We start from the raw sequence: 16265 nt of genomic DNA, 5'->3' as shown, positions 1-16265 counted from the left end.
TTGTCATTTTGACATCGTGGACATTTTGACGTGTCATAGTTGGACATGCATAGGTTAAATTGATAACATTAATAAGAGGCTCAACTCCATTAAGTGTCCCAGTAAGCTATCCCAGTGAACTAGCATGCACAATTTCAGTGCAATACCCCTTAGTGTAATGCAGCTATCATTATTGTTATTAAATACACCAGTGCTTTTTCTACTGACATGTCAATATGTCAACCATGAAAACAGTCCTTTACACCAGCAACAAGTGGTCACAATTTAAATCTGAGGTGTTGCGAGATGATTAAGAGGAAAGGAAAAACTACACAAGACATCAAGAAACATATTTCTGCCACCCAAGATTAAGCTTGTGATAAACCGGTCTAAACCCAAGGTTCACTTACTGGCTTTTCCAAGAGCTTTCTAAATCTTCTGCCTTTTTCGATGACTGAGTAAACTCCACAGAGGGATACAGTCAAAAGCTCCATGAAAAGCCAGTAAGTGAACCTTGAGTTTAGAATATTTAATATGAGATGTTTGTCCCCAAGGTTAACAATCAGTCTCTACGCTCAAATTTGTGTTTAATTTGACAGTTTCTTTTTTGTGTCTTGGCTTGCCAGTTACTGGATACGTTGATGCACAATGCAAAGTTGGGCGTTTTGTATAAAAGTTGTGTTCACAGAAGTTTACTTCATGTCTTACAGACAGTTCTGCCTAGGAGGGCCGACCCCACTGAGTTGAAAGCCATTTTTGAAAAGGTAGGATTTTACCTATGCATTTTTTGTTTTCCCCTTTTGTGTTGGTCTCTTATGAAAGAAGCTTTTTCACTCATCATTCGATTTATGTTTGTTTCTTTTTTTTTTTTTAATCAAATTATAAGGCTCAGCGTGCGTCCTCCCTTGTGTCTGTATCTGTTTTTCTCCTTACAGTATGCCAGCGTCAAGAAGAATGACGAGAGCTTCATGTCACCGCAGGACTTCGTGAGCCGTTTCCTACATGCCCACACAGACATCCGGCTGTCGGACGAGGCCACAAAGCTGCTGGCTGGAGTGGTGGATCAGAAGAAAGATGGGTTGGTATTCTGATGTTTCTCTTTTAGATGATCTGATGTCTCAGATGAATTAAGATGCTGGTACACTTTGAATTCGAAACTGAATTTATTAGATAGTCCTTGCAGCTTGGAGGGTATAATTATAAAATAACTGCTGTTTTAAGTGGAATGATGTGTCACACGTAACGTGATCAATGGAGGGCAAAAATAGCCATAGATTTTTTGCAAAATGATGAAAATAGAGGATCAACAACAGAGTGTCTCATGAGGATTATACTGTTTGAAAATATCTCTGGCAGAAGTTGATGATGTGACGATGAAATTGCTACGCTGAGTCTCAGTTTAAGCCACAATTTTATCTTCTCATTAATATCAAGCAAACTGCTAAGTAGCAAGCTTATGAAAGACTCTTATCAAAGCTATCAGAGCATGTATTATTTATCCCTTTGATCCCGTGTGACTACCTTTCTCGTGTTATTTTGCATTTTATAAACAAACCTATGACTGAAACCTTTGGTGTAAAACATTCACAGGATGGATGTTCATACTTGAATTATATAGCAAAGAGACATCAAACCACCAAAGGCCCCTTTCAGGTGTTTCCTTCTTTGTAGATACACCCCCAATTTCACACTTACTCCTCCCCCCCATCCCCATCACCCCTGTTTTTTTTTTTTTACATTAATATGTATGTATTTAATGATACATAATGATGGGTAATAAAATGTTAGGGTAAGTCAAAAAAGATAAAATAAAAAAAAAACCCACATTGCCATGGTAACCACCTGGGCTTCTACAAACAGCAAAGTGCACATGGCTGCGCAGTTTCATGTTATTACATCTGCTTTAAGGTGTGTGTGTGTGTGTGTGTGTGTGTGTGTGTGTGTGCGCACAGAGGATGGTGAGATGGAGTAGTGGGGGTTTTGGAATTGGAAAAAGAGAGAGCAAGGCACGCGCACACAAACACACACACACACACACGAAAAACACACACATGCACTGTAATTGCCCGTGCTATTCAGGAGCACTCCGTTGCATTGTGCGGCTTTGGAGCAGGATAAATGGTGGCCGTGGCATCAGGGTAAATCTATTAGGAACCCATGGCCCAGGCTTTGTATCTAAACCTCATTTTGGTTTTGTGGAGGGGAATGGAAATGATATGGGGGCAAAACAGGAAAAAAAAAGTCTGTTTAGACCCAGGTTTAGATGTGATTCGTTTTTTTTTTACAGTTGACATTGTAAAGGCCTTATGATGCTCGTACTTTACAATGTGTTATTTTCCTCCTGAACTTTGATAGATAAATGATTTGACGAGACAAAGAGTCTGGATGATTGTTCTGCAAACCTGTGTCTCACGAACACAAAACAGATGGATGTAAAAAGTAGAGATGCGGCAACATCAGCACCGTCAGTGGTAGCTGGAAACACAAATGCATTGTTTTTCGAGCGCTCATCTGAGCAAACCTTATGAAAGGAACAGTGCGCAAGACAAAACAAACCACTTTAGTGACTGTATTTTCATCCAGCTCGCCCGATCTCATGCAAATATGTTTGTGAACAATAAGTTTCGGTTGGTACATGAGCGTAGTATATTTGAAGCTTGTATGCCTGCTGCTGTTTTTGCCAGATAGGACTCCATTTCAGCAAGATGAGTCAGGGGTAATAGATTTAGCAGGGGGTCGGATGGCAGGCAGCATGCTTGCTTACTTTTCTTTTGGAGTGTATCTCTGTGAGAGAAATTTTACTTAGATGCCAGTGTGTGTTTGAGTGTATGTGTGGGGATGTAAACAGTGAAAATGCATTTGTCTGCCTCCCCGCGACTGTGTAAATCAGGGGATATAGTGACAGTCGTAACAATCTGTTATGTGGAAATCACTTTCCTCCTCCTTATTCTCACCGCTCCCAGTGAGACAGAGAGATGGATAGAAAGACATAAGAGAGAGAGAAAGAGAGACTTTGGAGGGTGGATATGTCTCAATTTCCAAGAATCAAATGTTTTGTGTATGTGTGCACTGACGCACGGAGCTTCTGGATGGTTTAAAGATTTTTCCTCTTTCACTCGACTATTTATGTCCTCTCTTTTTCCCCCCTCTGCTCTCACTTTCTTTACACTCTCTCACATACCATAATGCACTCTAAGCTCCCTCCATTTCATTTTGGCTCCTTCCGACTCCCTACCTTTCTGCTTCTCTATTCCGTCTTCCCTGGGATATTTTGATAGAAGCATCTATTCAAGTGTGAAAAAACCCCTCTTCCCTCACAGACTCTCGGAGGTTTGGAGAAAAAAAAGGAAAAAAACTTTGTTAAGGGAGCGTGCTGGGAAAATAGCAGTCTGCCAGCTGCTGTGGGTATTCTGGACTTGTACTGGTGGGTGTCCACTCTTAGAAACCGAACAGATACTGGCAGCTAGCACTCATCTGGGTGTGTGTGTGTTTTGGGGTGTTTGTTGTGTGTGTGTGTGTGTGTGTCTGCATGCAAGCACGCTCTAGGTGGGTGGAAGGCTGTCAGTAACAATGCCAAGATGCCAGGGACAGGGGATTATTGAAGCCCCTCTAGGCCCCTCTCTCCCACTACTATCAACGAAGGAGAGCTGTCTTTCTATCAGCCGGGCCTAACCAACACCATGCATTTATGTTACTTGTAAACAACGTTTCCAAGGCTGGTTTTCGGTTCAGAGGAGTGTATTTGGACGCCTGCTGAGAGGAGACAGAGATAAAAGCCGGGTGGTGAAGATAAGATAAAAACAAACAAAAATATATGGAATATAGGGTGGAGTTTTTATGCCGGATGGACGTAGCAAAGACAGTTTAAATTGCGTTGTATTGGCATCCTAACAAAAACATCATTCAACTGTCATCCGTAGAAGCACATGCTAGAATCAAGTCTTTGTTTATGTCTTGTGTGTTACATCTCTCGTCTGATACATGCCATGGATATGTCTGCGACTGTTTTAAAGATTTAGCAAAATCCTGCAGAGGAAAGTCAGCACACAGTACACTGAAGAGATGCCATACTGCAGTATCACATTAGCCCTGTCTCCGAAGTTCATCCCGGGCTGCGTACATGGATCGGGCAGCCCTGGACACATGCCATAGCAGTTGATGGTTGGGAGATGCTGTCGGTTGATTTGATTATTGAGTGTCTCGTTGGGGTTGGGTCCGCATAGCAAAAACGACGGCTTCCCCCTCTCATGGTAATCATTTTGCAGCCGTCATGGCGCTGCTAATCAACCATCATAAGCTTCATCCCCGGCTACAGAGCTGTGTGTAAATGCTTACGAGTATGTGGAATGTTTCTCGTGTGTGTTATGGAGATGCCCCCTGGATCTTGTCTGGACTCCCTGGTCTAAACCAAAGTCCAATCCCTTCATGATCAACAGCCCTCTCGGTTACACTAATATGCTGATTATCCACGTCTGGGAAAACACAGACAGGACGACCAGCGTGCATGTAAATTGATGCGTGTGAAAAAGAAGAAATCTGACTTTTTTTCCCCCTCGGTTCTGTCTGGGAACACTAGCTCTCTGTGAGTCTTTGCACTGCAGCCCGTACCTGCTTAAACTCCTTCATTAACCTCTGAGGTATAATTTCAGAGTGTACTATACATCTGTCACAAACGAATGATCATTATCGGAGAGTTTGATAATATTCCAGCAGCGTGAGCGGCAATGGTATTGGTTTTGTTTTTAGCAGTGGATCCACGGTCGCAGCAGTGTGCTTTTGTGCCCCCTTCCACCTACTTGCCATCAGCAGGACCCCGCTCTTAAGAACTACCTGCTTAGTTAATAAAACAATTAGTCTTGCCTTTGAAACGACAGCTGATTTGCCACTGAGGAGAACTGTATGCTCACTTTTATTCCCTCTCCATATTTCTCTTTTGCTCTCGTTCCAACACACACATCTATTATTTTCTGGAAGCATGGTGAATGCCAGTATGTATTTCTAAGTTTTTATTGAAACCAAATGCTGATCCGAGTCATTTGTGTTGACTGTTTGGCTTCTATGTGTTTTTTTTTTTTTTTCATGGATGGTTGACGGGAGGAATAACATCTTCGCAGACAACATGCAAAAGCCAGTAATCCAAACATGCTTTTCAACTCAGGTATCTCTGGCAGTCACCAATTTATATTTCCCTTTTTCTGGTATTGTGGTGACAGGGGCTGCCAATACCAGTTTTTGGACATCGAAGCTTCAGTGATAAATACCCACAATGAATCGTAGCTTCAGCTGGGTGATGTTGGTAGTGGTTTTGGGGGGATGGTAGTCTGACTCACTGGGTGTAGACTGTGGCTATAAGCTTACCATTGGGCCACTGATTTCGGCCGACTAGCACCCTTCCATCCGCTATCTGCGTGTAACCATTTCCAAATCCCCTTCACAACTGCAAACAACAACAATCTCTAAGTAAACAACTTCACGCTAAAAAAATGGCAAGATGTGGATCATGCGATAAGGCATACCATTTTTGTTTCGGTGAATTGTTGTAAAGATCTACAACGAATAAAAAAAGTAGTAGACGCACCTCGGAAAATCCCAGACACCGTCTCGCAGGATTGTCATGCCCCTGATGCTGATCCATTTTCTGACACATTGGAGTTGATTTGCCACATCTTTTAACTATGGCAGCTGCATGCCCCAGTGACATTGACTTCACGAGTGTTCTGATCCGTTCCACTTCACACAAGCTTCTGTGATATTGTCATATTAATGTTCTGTTATACAGCCAGGAAACCATTTGTGGTTTTAACAGGTTCGATGAGTTCCTCCAGAGCTTAAGTATAGTCAGGCTTCCCCTTAAGGGCACTGATTATCAAGCTATGTTGTTTTTTTTTTTTTGGTCACTAAAAGTTGAATCACACAGTGACATACAGCTGTTAATGTTTTTTGGTGGTGCTTTCTTTTGCGGGTCCTTTTTAATGTGCAAATGTTCCAAAAAGACAAGTTCACCTCCCACTCTTTTTTGCAGGAGCACCATCTGCATCCTAGTGTCGTCCAAGATGGCTGTGATTGGTTTAAAAAAAAACAAACAACCCAGACTGTTTTTTTTCTCCTGTAGCAAAAGGATTATCAGTGATTCCAGACTTTTCTCTAGCGTTGACACAGAGCTGTAGAAATAGGTCTGGCTACGTAAGACTACGGAGGCTTAAATGAGTGACAAGTTGCTGTACCTTAAAAAACGTAACAATTAGCCACTTTTTAACATGCAGGTCGCAGTATTAGCCATGATAGCTTTAACTTTACAAGATAGCTAAGCTGTTACCTACAGTTTTCAGGTGAGCTTGTTGTAGATTTGTGATATACTAGTTTCCTTTCGCATATCTGACTCTCAACTTTTGTGGATCATCTTCGCAAATTTCAAAACTATTCCAGATGCTTGACTTTTTCGACATGTTGCGAGTGTATCTGTAAGCCTGTTACATGTGGTCAAACTGTCCCAGTTTCAGTCGCACCGGACAGTGACTGAATTAGATGAGATCGAGTCAGAGCCACAAAACTTTAGTTAAAATGTCCCTGTGTGAGATTGAAAAATTCCCCTCTCACCCCCCAATATATATATTAGGGATCACAGAATATTCGGTTAACCGAATATATTCGGCCGAATATTGCAAAAAAACACACATTCGGTATTCGGTGGAATAAGTTAAAAGCAAGGCCGAATAATAGCGGCGTGTTTTGATAACGCAATCAAACAGCGTGCCGTGACCGGCTGAGTAACATGTCGGCAGTGTGGCGATCCCTCCGTCACCACACTCGCATTTGCGACTAAAAATAGTTTTGAGCGAGCAAAATAGGCTTAAATCATTCAGCACGCCGTGCGAGTAACTTACAGATTTCAACCAGCAGCAGAAACGAAAGGCGAATCCCACCGATTGTGGGTTGAAAGGGGGTCACAGACACAGACAGTAATGCATTCCTGTCAATTACGGCGGCCATCGGCTTACCGGGCGACGGAGAAGTCGGCTCCAATAATATCCTCTTCTTGGCGTCATGACTGCCCAGAAGTACCTGAACAGCTGAGCCAGCTGAACACAGGTATGTGACGTATCAGAGGAGAAACGAGCCGTTAACGGCCCACAAACCTCACCACACTTTAGGGACTGTTCTTTACTTATGAAGGGGAGGAGGGTGGCTGGTTGATTTNCGGCCAAGCGTTTAATATTATTCGGCTTCGGCTTCAGCCACAAATTTTCATTTCGGTGCATCCCTAATATATATACATATATATCGTTTTGGCGATGATTACCATGGCAATGATCGAAGCATTTATGTCAGCCCTAATTTTGATTTTGATAACAATACTTTTGTAAGTGCACAGCTCTTTTCCTCCTCAGTCCGTTCATCTACACAGTACTATGTCTGCGTATAAGGATGCACATCAGCACCCACATGCAAACCCGAAACACTCAGACTCCAAACAAACATGTCTAAATTTCATCCGTACCATAATTAATTAAAAATGTAATCATTGCACCCCCCGTCCTTCTCCGTACTCCCCCCTTGGAAATTGAAATAGTTTAATAGATGGATGCTCACTCGCTCATTAGCACTGACCTCTTCTGTAATTATCAGAGCCATTTGTGAAATTCATAATGGACTTGTAGCAACTGTGAACCAGGGCCTAAATAAAGGCGAGACTGCGTGGTCCAGTTCCCCACAGCAGGGCTCTCCCTTGGGGGCTCTCAGCGTGTTCACACAATAGCAGTGTTTATGTTTATTTTTTTCTTGTTAATGATGTATGTGGGCATTTTGTGTTACTATAGAAAGACGAGAGATAAAAAAGTGTTAGTCAAAACACTGACAAACTTGCAAAGAGAGGTAGCGGTATAATTAGAAAACTAATGTGTTTATTTCCAACTCATAGTTTTGTGTTTCTTGTGTTGATGCAGACAAATTTGTTCCCCATTTAAATTTTTTTTCCACGTTGGCTCGTCTTGACTTTAACTCTAAACCACATATTGTATTACGTTTATATTGACTGGAATTATATTTCCTTAACTGGCTCCCAACTCCCTCCTCGCCTGTCTACTTGTTTAAAATGGCACACTAAAATATAAAACTTCATATTTAATCATTTTCTTTCTGTTGGTGTAAAGTTGGCTGTCTCTATACCAGCTGCCAGCTCAGACTGGGAACACACACTGAGCTTTTTAAATTGTTTTATTTTCTTGCTGTCACACTCGATGAGTTTATGACATTACATATGGAATAACAGACTACTGGATAAAAGGCCTCTTGAATTGCGCGTGGCACAGATTGATAGGCTGTCTAAGTGTGCTGGTTTGCCACTGTGTGGCAGTAATTACAATGGAGTTTGTAGTTTAATGCAGTGTTAAAATAGCTTGTTTTTTAATTTAATATTTTATTGTAAGAGTGCAACTTAGGTTAAGTCTTTTAATTATGTATTATATGACTAAATGAATATCAAAGACTGTGTCTCACATTTGTAACTGATTAAAGATTCATACAGGGAACTTGAAACATGAATAGAGCAAATCAACTCAATTGACAGCATTTAGCAGTCTCTCACAGTCCTGCCTATGCTCTTACCTTCTTTCTTTCTTTTTCCTTTCTTCTCTCTCCTCTTCAAGGTTGATCTCCTTTCAGGAGTTTGTAGCATTCGAGTCAGTGCTGTGTGCCCCGGACTCCCTCTTCATGGTTGCCTTCCTGCTGTTTGATAAAGCAGGCAGTGGAATGACCACTTTTGGTAAGCAGCTCTGCCTCTGATTCATGGGGTTAGACAGAATAATGCTACAGTGAAAGCGTTGTACTGAACTATTACCATTTGTATGGTAGGTGCTGTTATGTGCCTAGCTAGAAAGGCTCACACACTTTGAAAAGTACAAACTTCAGAAACTTATGATCACTAATGTTATGAAGAGATTTCTTGCCCATTTTCAAATATTGGTATAAATGTATTCATCACATCTTGTCGACCACTATTCTGGGAATGTTATTTCTTCATATATTCTGTAGGCATTTTACTTCTTCTCTTCAAAAACTGAGATAATTCTGTTGTCCTCTTTGTTGGTAATCAGGGAAACCAAGTCACAAACACAGTCGCTTTATTGAAGATATTTAAAGATTTATAACTTAATGTTATCATGTAACTTAATATAAAAGTTCAAGTCTTATCACTGCTTTGTTTCTTTGCAGTTGACATTTGAGCGCTGAGCACGTTTCCCTAAACGCAACACTGAAGAAGTTTTCATACAAACTCCTTGTTTATTTATGTAAGGGTCTGACCTCCGCTCATCTATTTTCTTAAAAACCAAACTACTGTATGTGGTACTGTATCTTGCCTGTAAAGAAGATAAGGTTAGGTTTGGAGGTGGAGAGGGCTGGTAGCAACTAAAGGATGGAGATGAAGATGGAGGAGGGGGTGGGTAGCGCTGTGTGTGTGTGTGTGTGTGTGTGTGTGTGTGTGTGTGTGTGTGTGTGTGTGTGTGTGTGCGCGCGCGCATGATTGGCACCATTACCCTGATGCCTGGAATCTCCGAGGTGAAAAGGGAAGACATTTGTACTCGTTGCTTATTTCACATTTGCCTAATTGATTTAAACAAGTCTAATGCCAGCCTTCTGTAGGTGTGCGAGGCGTTAGCACATTAGGCTTGATTTGAAATGCAGCGCACACATCCCGCTCACAAACAGGGAAGAGTAAGTGAATTTCATTTTAATTGTTGCTGTCGACAGGGTGCAAGATCATTGCGGGTGATTATATATGCACATATGTAAATTTTCATATTTAAAAGGATCAATTAGAGTGACGTTGTCTTGGTGGCAATTAAAAGGTCTGCTGTTTTTCTGCGTCTCCCAAAGGTTAATGAATATCCCAATGCCTGTGAGTTATGAGACTCACATACAAGTGGAAAATTGCATGAAAAACATACCACACATCATGCCATGCACAAACACTGACTACAGTGTCTGCCACTTGCATCGGGCTACCATTTCACCAAAAGCAAATAACTTGTGACTGAGATTATAGACTTGTCAAAGTTGCTTTATTGTGATGCATTACAGAATTCTGCCTTTTTCTCCCCTGCGCCCTTTTCCCTCGTTGCCGTTCATCAGATTAAAGAGCCTCACCATGGCACAAAATAAAGAGCTGCCTTCTTTATTACCTATTAAAAACATTAATAGCTGAAACTTACGTCGCATTAAAGGCGCGTTTGTTTTCCCATGCAGTAAATGTCTATGCTCTAATTTCTTTTTCTTTCATTTTTCTATAAAGCCATTTTTATTTGATAATAACCTGAGTAATTTCTGTTAAGTACAGGCGGCTCAGTGCTCTGAATTCTTAGCGCTTAAAAAAATAAATGCGTAATTTGGTGGAATGTCGAGTTCATAAAAATTGCAATGTAACATGGCATATGAAATGCAGTTGTGTCTCAACCAGTGAGACAAAAAAAAAAAAAAGAAAAAGCTAAAGAGGACTGAGTGTTGACAGGTCTATAAAAGCTGATAATATAAACGGCAGGTTCTGGAGCGGCCTCTCCTTTAAAGAGTTAAAGGCTGTATATTTATTGCCTCATTAAAGTGTAAAAAAAACAATGCACAAGCTGTCTTCCTTCAGAAGGTAAGGCTGAGCTGAAGTAAATATCACCTTTCTCTTTCTCTCTTTTCCCCTCCCTGTCTGTCTTTATAAAAAAAATAGTTTCTTTCCTTTCTCTACTCGTTCAGCACAGCTTGTTTGGTAATAAGAAACAGGTCGCTCTATTGGTTTGTTTTTGTTTCTTTAGTAAGGCTGTAATTTAGGACTCATGTTCAGTGTCTCTCCACTCCGCTGGCTGCAGAGAGGCTTAGAGGGTTCAGGCAGAGGAACATAAGTGAGAAGAAAAGGCTTTCCCTCTGAATACAGAGCCTACACAGCTCAAACAAGTTCTGCCATGTGTCATTCAAGACTGATTTAGAGTTGAGGAGCTTAAGTCTCAATCAGAGCAGAATTGTGTGCTGCAGATTGACGTTGACATTTTGTCACAAACAGTCATAGACTTTTTTCTTTTTCAACCAAAATCAAATAATTACTAATGTTAACCGCAAGATAGGAAACACATGCTGTTTGTTAAGGCCTGACGCACAAGACTTTGTATCGACAGACTTTATTAGAGCAAACTAAAAGAGGAAGAAGTATTTGATAATTGTTTGTTATAAAAACATGAACATTCAGAGAGGATTTTAATGGAGGTGATTGCCTTATACACGGTTAATGTATGTGCATTAGCCTTAAAAGTGTGCAGCCTGTTAAACCTAAACAGATCTGTTATTCCATCATTGTAAAGGATTTGAAGAAACACTGTTTTGCTTAAGCCTCATTGCTCACTGATATTTGTTTAAATTGTCTATATTGTGCATATATCAACACAGGAAGTCCGTGATGGATTAAACTAAGTACATTTACTCAGGCACTGTACTTGAGTATAATTTTGAGGTACTTGTTCATGAGTGCTTTCATTTTATGTTACTGATATCTGTTATATGGTTGAAGTTAGCTTCAGCTTGACTACCTACTTACACATTAATGCATAAGTAAGAATATCTAACAATCACATGGGATGTTTTTCTAAATATGCTATAAAAATATCCCCGTATGCAATTAACTCGCAATCTCTGCTTTAAGCAGTCAAAGTCAGGGTCAAGCAAGGATAATAAATCAGACACCCCCAAAAAAGGGGGCTCTGGGCTAACAAACTGTATCTCACACTGAACATTCACTGTTACATTCATCGTTTACTGCTAACCTGACGTCCAGCTCACCTGCCGGTCCTAAGTGCGGACACACCGTCTCTCTCTCTCAGGCTGCAATACACTCAGCTGTTTTCTGACAATGTTTACATTTAGCTTTATTTTGTCCTGTATTGTGCCTACATGACCAACATGGCATCTTTATGTACACCAGCTCATTCTCAGTCGTTTTGTTTCTGCGACTTGAAATGCAGGGTTGAGTAGGGGAGACCGGGGGCAATTATAGCAATTTTTGATTTGACATTTCTACTCTAAAACCTCTTCAACTATTAAGATTTTTGTGTGTGTGTGTGTGTGTGTAGATAACTTGTGTCTGTGTTCTTTTTGTTAACAGCCATCAGTTGTTTTTTACAAGCACTGATAGAGTCACAATGTTGATTGAAACACTAGATGTCAAATGTTACATCTGCCCCCATGTGCAGGAGCGACTGTAACAGCATATGGGGTATGGGAAGCATTTCATTAAATGTAATTGACATCTACAACTGTAACCAAATACGTATCTAAAGCCTTGCTCATGTCAGCGATTGTGCAAAATAAAACTTACGCACTTCAGCACTGCTCCTGGAAAAAATCAAAGGGGAAACACTATGTTTCCTGGAGAAATATAGTGTTTCCCCAAGAATTTTTGATATTAGTAAGTCAACTTAGAAATAGTAAAATCAGACAATTTTAGCCTCTTTTTAGGTGTCAGCAGTGAAAACGAGTCATCCTTAACATTGCTGAAGAACAATTTGATACGAAACAGGATGTAGGCTCTACAGGATGATTTTTTTTATAAGCAAGTATCATGCTTTTCCCAAATGATGCATAGGTTTTTAAGCTTTCTATGATCTCAGATGGCTTAAAAAATACTGCTTATAGCTGCGGTAACTATGGAGCATGCCCCTGCCCCCCCCCCACCTAGGTGTGAGCTGAGCCCCGATTATATACAATCTCTAGCTCCGGCCCTGCTATTACTTTGTATGTAGGACTTTTACTTGTAATGAAGTATTTCTACAGTTAATGTCTTTACTTTTACTTAAGATAAAATTACAATACCACTACCTCTAATTCTGGCACACTGCCGAATGGAGTTGTTGCGCCTTGTTATTATGCTGTCAAATGCAACATTTCACCACTCAGTCGTTAGTAAAGCAGCATCTTGTCTCTTTTTGTCTCCACAGAGGATGTGAAGCAGGTCTTCAGCCAGACCACCAATCACCAGCACATCCCCTTTAACTGGGACTGTGACTTCATACGGCTGCACTTTGGCGCAGAGAGGGACAAGAAGCTCAGCTACGGGGAGTTCACCCAGTTCCTCCTGGTAGGTTTCATGGTGATCACCTGGTCTCATCGTGTTTCGCATGCCATTTTTTCCCCACTCTGCTGATGTGAAAACACCGTCATTGTGTCTTTGTTTTGCCTCTTTGTCTCTCTGTGTCTCTGTCTTTTTGTCTTTTTAACTAACTCTGTCTTCTTTCTATTATCCAGTGGCCATCAGTGATAGTCAATAAATCTGTATCAACTGATTTATGCGTCTGTACACATTGTCTTATCATCACATATAGTTTACAGGCTGTTAATACAATCCTGTCATCTCACTGTATTGTTAGATACTTATCTAAGCTTAGCCAGGCGAATTCGGGCGCGTGCAGACACACACAGATTTTCCCGATCCCTCTCAAACACAGCCCTACATATTGACCAGATTAGTCATTAATGAAACACTGAGGTTATATATTTGGGATATTTTTGGCATTTGTTTCCCATTAGCTGACGTACACCTAGCATTACTCAACTCCACCTACTCTGCAGCAGGTAGAGACGCTGTTCTACCTCCATAAATAGTATAGCTGGAATATTCCTAGTGTATTTGTGGTGTGTGAGCCATTTTCCAATATGATGTCTAGACTTAAATCAGGCCTAAGCAGGGGGAGGTGGTGGTGGGGGGTAGGAGAGAGGGCCTGAGCTGTGCCAAGTTTGCATCCACACTCACCATGTATCTGAATGAGCTTTTTATATTACACTTAACGTAGACCAGATGGCTTACACACAGTGGGCAGCAGCCCATGGATATTGGGACATTGTTATACGTGCGTGCGTCCTTGTGCGTGCGCTTGTAAACTTAAAAGATGTGTGTCTGTACATACTGTCTGTGCGGTTCTGGGTATGTGTCTGTGTTTATCTAACTTATCTGCTTTACCGTATGCACAAGCAGTGGCATGCAATCTTTGTGCATCTGTGTTTATGTCGGTGTTTGTGTATTTGTGTGTGCTTGTTTTTGCTTGTGTGTGTGTGTGTGTGTGTGTGTGTGTGTGTATGTGTACAAGTCTGTGGCGCTGTGGCCAGGAGACGCTGTACTTTGCATTGACAGTGTGCCCAGTCCTCTCCCAGTCAGTCACTCAGTGGTTTCCAGCTCCTCACAGCAGCATGCCGCCAGCAGCTGAGTCGCACTTATTGCTCAATATGAAATGCACATTTCCTGCTTATGCTCTCTGTATTTGATCAGTTCTTGTAGCTTTTGATTCATGCCTTAATACATGGCAGAGGAAAGAGAATGTCACATTACTGCAGAGATATTCATCAGAGAATTTAAAGTGTTGTAAATATCGTCCTGCTTGTCATCTTTTATCACTTGTTTCATGAGTATATGTTATAATTATATGACAAATATTTTACCTTAAGGGATCTTATGCTGTCTTGGGTTCTGTTAAATTGTGTCACATTAATAAGGCACATTCATATAATTGTGATAGTGTATTACTTACTGCAATTACAGTACTTAGGTACAAGTTAAATTCAGATATTGACAGTTCATTCTTTACAGTGTGTTATCAGCGACTCCAGTGATTGACGACATGGCAATTAGGAAAGGTACAACAACATTTCCTGAACTAGAATTTAAACCTGTGCAATTACTACATACTTTGTGATTGCACTACTACCCCAACGCTGTTATGATACTTTTGTTAACAGGCAAAGCCTTCGTAAATGTCAGCCAGAAAAAAAAGTACACTGAGCAGCTATAAAAGTTGTCAGAGAGTTGTGAAAACCAACACACTCCCAAACACACACACACACACCATTTTCTGAATATTTGTCAGTTATTTTTATAATTCCCTAACACCCACCCCCCCAAGAATGTTCCCATCCTTTATTTCCTCCCCTTCCTGCCATATATGCATGTGTTTATTGTGTTTTTCTGCCATTGTAACCACGCCACTGCCAGATGCTCACAAGATGGGATTATCGGGGAAAACGTTTGCGCCGCATATTTCTCACAAGGGCTCTCTCTGGCCAATTACTGTCTTGATGGAAGCCAGAGATTCTCACCAATTACATGCATTTTTCCCGTCTCACGCGTGGATGCCGGCCAAGGCTCAGCTCGCACTGTCAGCGTGGTGTTGTCTCTGGCAATGGTATTACCGATGTCCAGAGAAGTGGCACATAGTAGCCCATATTATAAATCCTGGCAAGTAAAGGGCTTGAATTACATGGAGGGGACACCACATGTCCCACTTCTTTTCCCAAGCACTTAAAAAAAAAGTGAATTGTTGGCATTGCTTAGATTTTAAAAGTCCCAATTATATGTTTGACTCTCCCAAGAATCAGTGGGCAGCCCTTAACATCACTGTGTAGAGGGCTCACTGGCACATGTAAATGAGCAGTTGTGCTTAAGCTTCCCCTTGTATAGCTTTAGCCCTGCGCTGACAAGAAGCAGGGATTGGAAAAGAGAGATACAATCCTGCTCCACTCATATCTATTGTTTAAGTTTTGATGAGAGGGGGGAAAAGAATCACAGCCATTGAAAACAAACAGAGGTGGCTTGTCATGTGTTTTTATTCTCGTCCAAGGACAATTAAAGCGACTGCAAATGTCTTGGCGGTCTCCTTTTGGCTGTCTTAAGCCCCGAGCTTTATGTCTCCTGCCTCCCTTGCTCCTCTCCCAAATAAAAAACATGTCCCTGAAACACTCATACAGTTGCTGCAAGGTTTTAAGAGGCTGAGACTATAAACTGCTCCGTCCCCTGGACCACAGTTGTTTTGTTGCTCTCTGTGGTTGGTGTGTGGCTTTTCAGACTTTCGACTTGTCCAGAGAAACAGGATCTAATTTTTTTCGTCATTTACAGATGGACACAAACACAAAGATAAACGCTTATTTTTGCACATGCACACAGTCACACATGCAAAACATTATCTTCCTCACTTTCCTTTTTTTGTTTTGACTTTAAATATTCAGCTCTTCTCCTCCCTCTCCTCTTCCTGATTTATTCCACACCAAAGTGTTTTGACCTACTCACAACCGACCGGAGAAGTGAGTCACGACACTCAGGATGCTGACACCAAAATATCTCACCTTATTTACCTTGGGAGTGTTTACATGTGTCAATCTCTCTTCGTTTCCTCGCCTTCCACTCACTTATACACTCTCCGGAGCCCCTGCTGTGCTCATAGGTGATACTGACACACGGCTGCTACATTTGCTGTTTTTGCAAATCTGGCTCT

The 16265-nt window shown here is 41.2% G+C and overlaps 1 protein-coding gene across 2 annotated transcripts in view; it reads left to right on the top strand.

Annotated features, from left to right (window-relative positions):
• The window catches only part of LOC126384118 (electrogenic aspartate/glutamate antiporter SLC25A13, mitochondrial), a 56911-nt gene that overhangs the window by 1578 nt on the left and 39068 nt on the right, over positions 1–16265 (top strand). Inside the window, exons 2-5 of one of the 2 annotated variants that reach the window (XM_050035032.1) lie at positions 690–743; positions 915–1057; positions 8625–8740; positions 12945–13084. In XM_050035032.1, the coding sequence (XP_049890989.1) occupies positions 690–743; positions 915–1057; positions 8625–8740; positions 12945–13084 (453 nt within the window). Of the gene's footprint in view, positions 1–689; positions 744–914; positions 1058–8624; positions 8741–12944; positions 13085–16265 lie in introns of those variants that run through there. The other variant, XM_050035033.1, reaches the window with a different exon arrangement.

This window comes from Epinephelus moara, chromosome 22, assembly GCF_006386435.1.
Source record: "Epinephelus moara isolate mb chromosome 22, YSFRI_EMoa_1.0, whole genome shotgun sequence".
Taxonomy (NCBI): domain Eukaryota; kingdom Metazoa; phylum Chordata; class Actinopteri; order Perciformes; family Serranidae; genus Epinephelus; species Epinephelus moara.
Note: the sequence above shows the minus strand (reverse complement) of the source record. Positions and strands in the feature narration are given on the sequence as shown.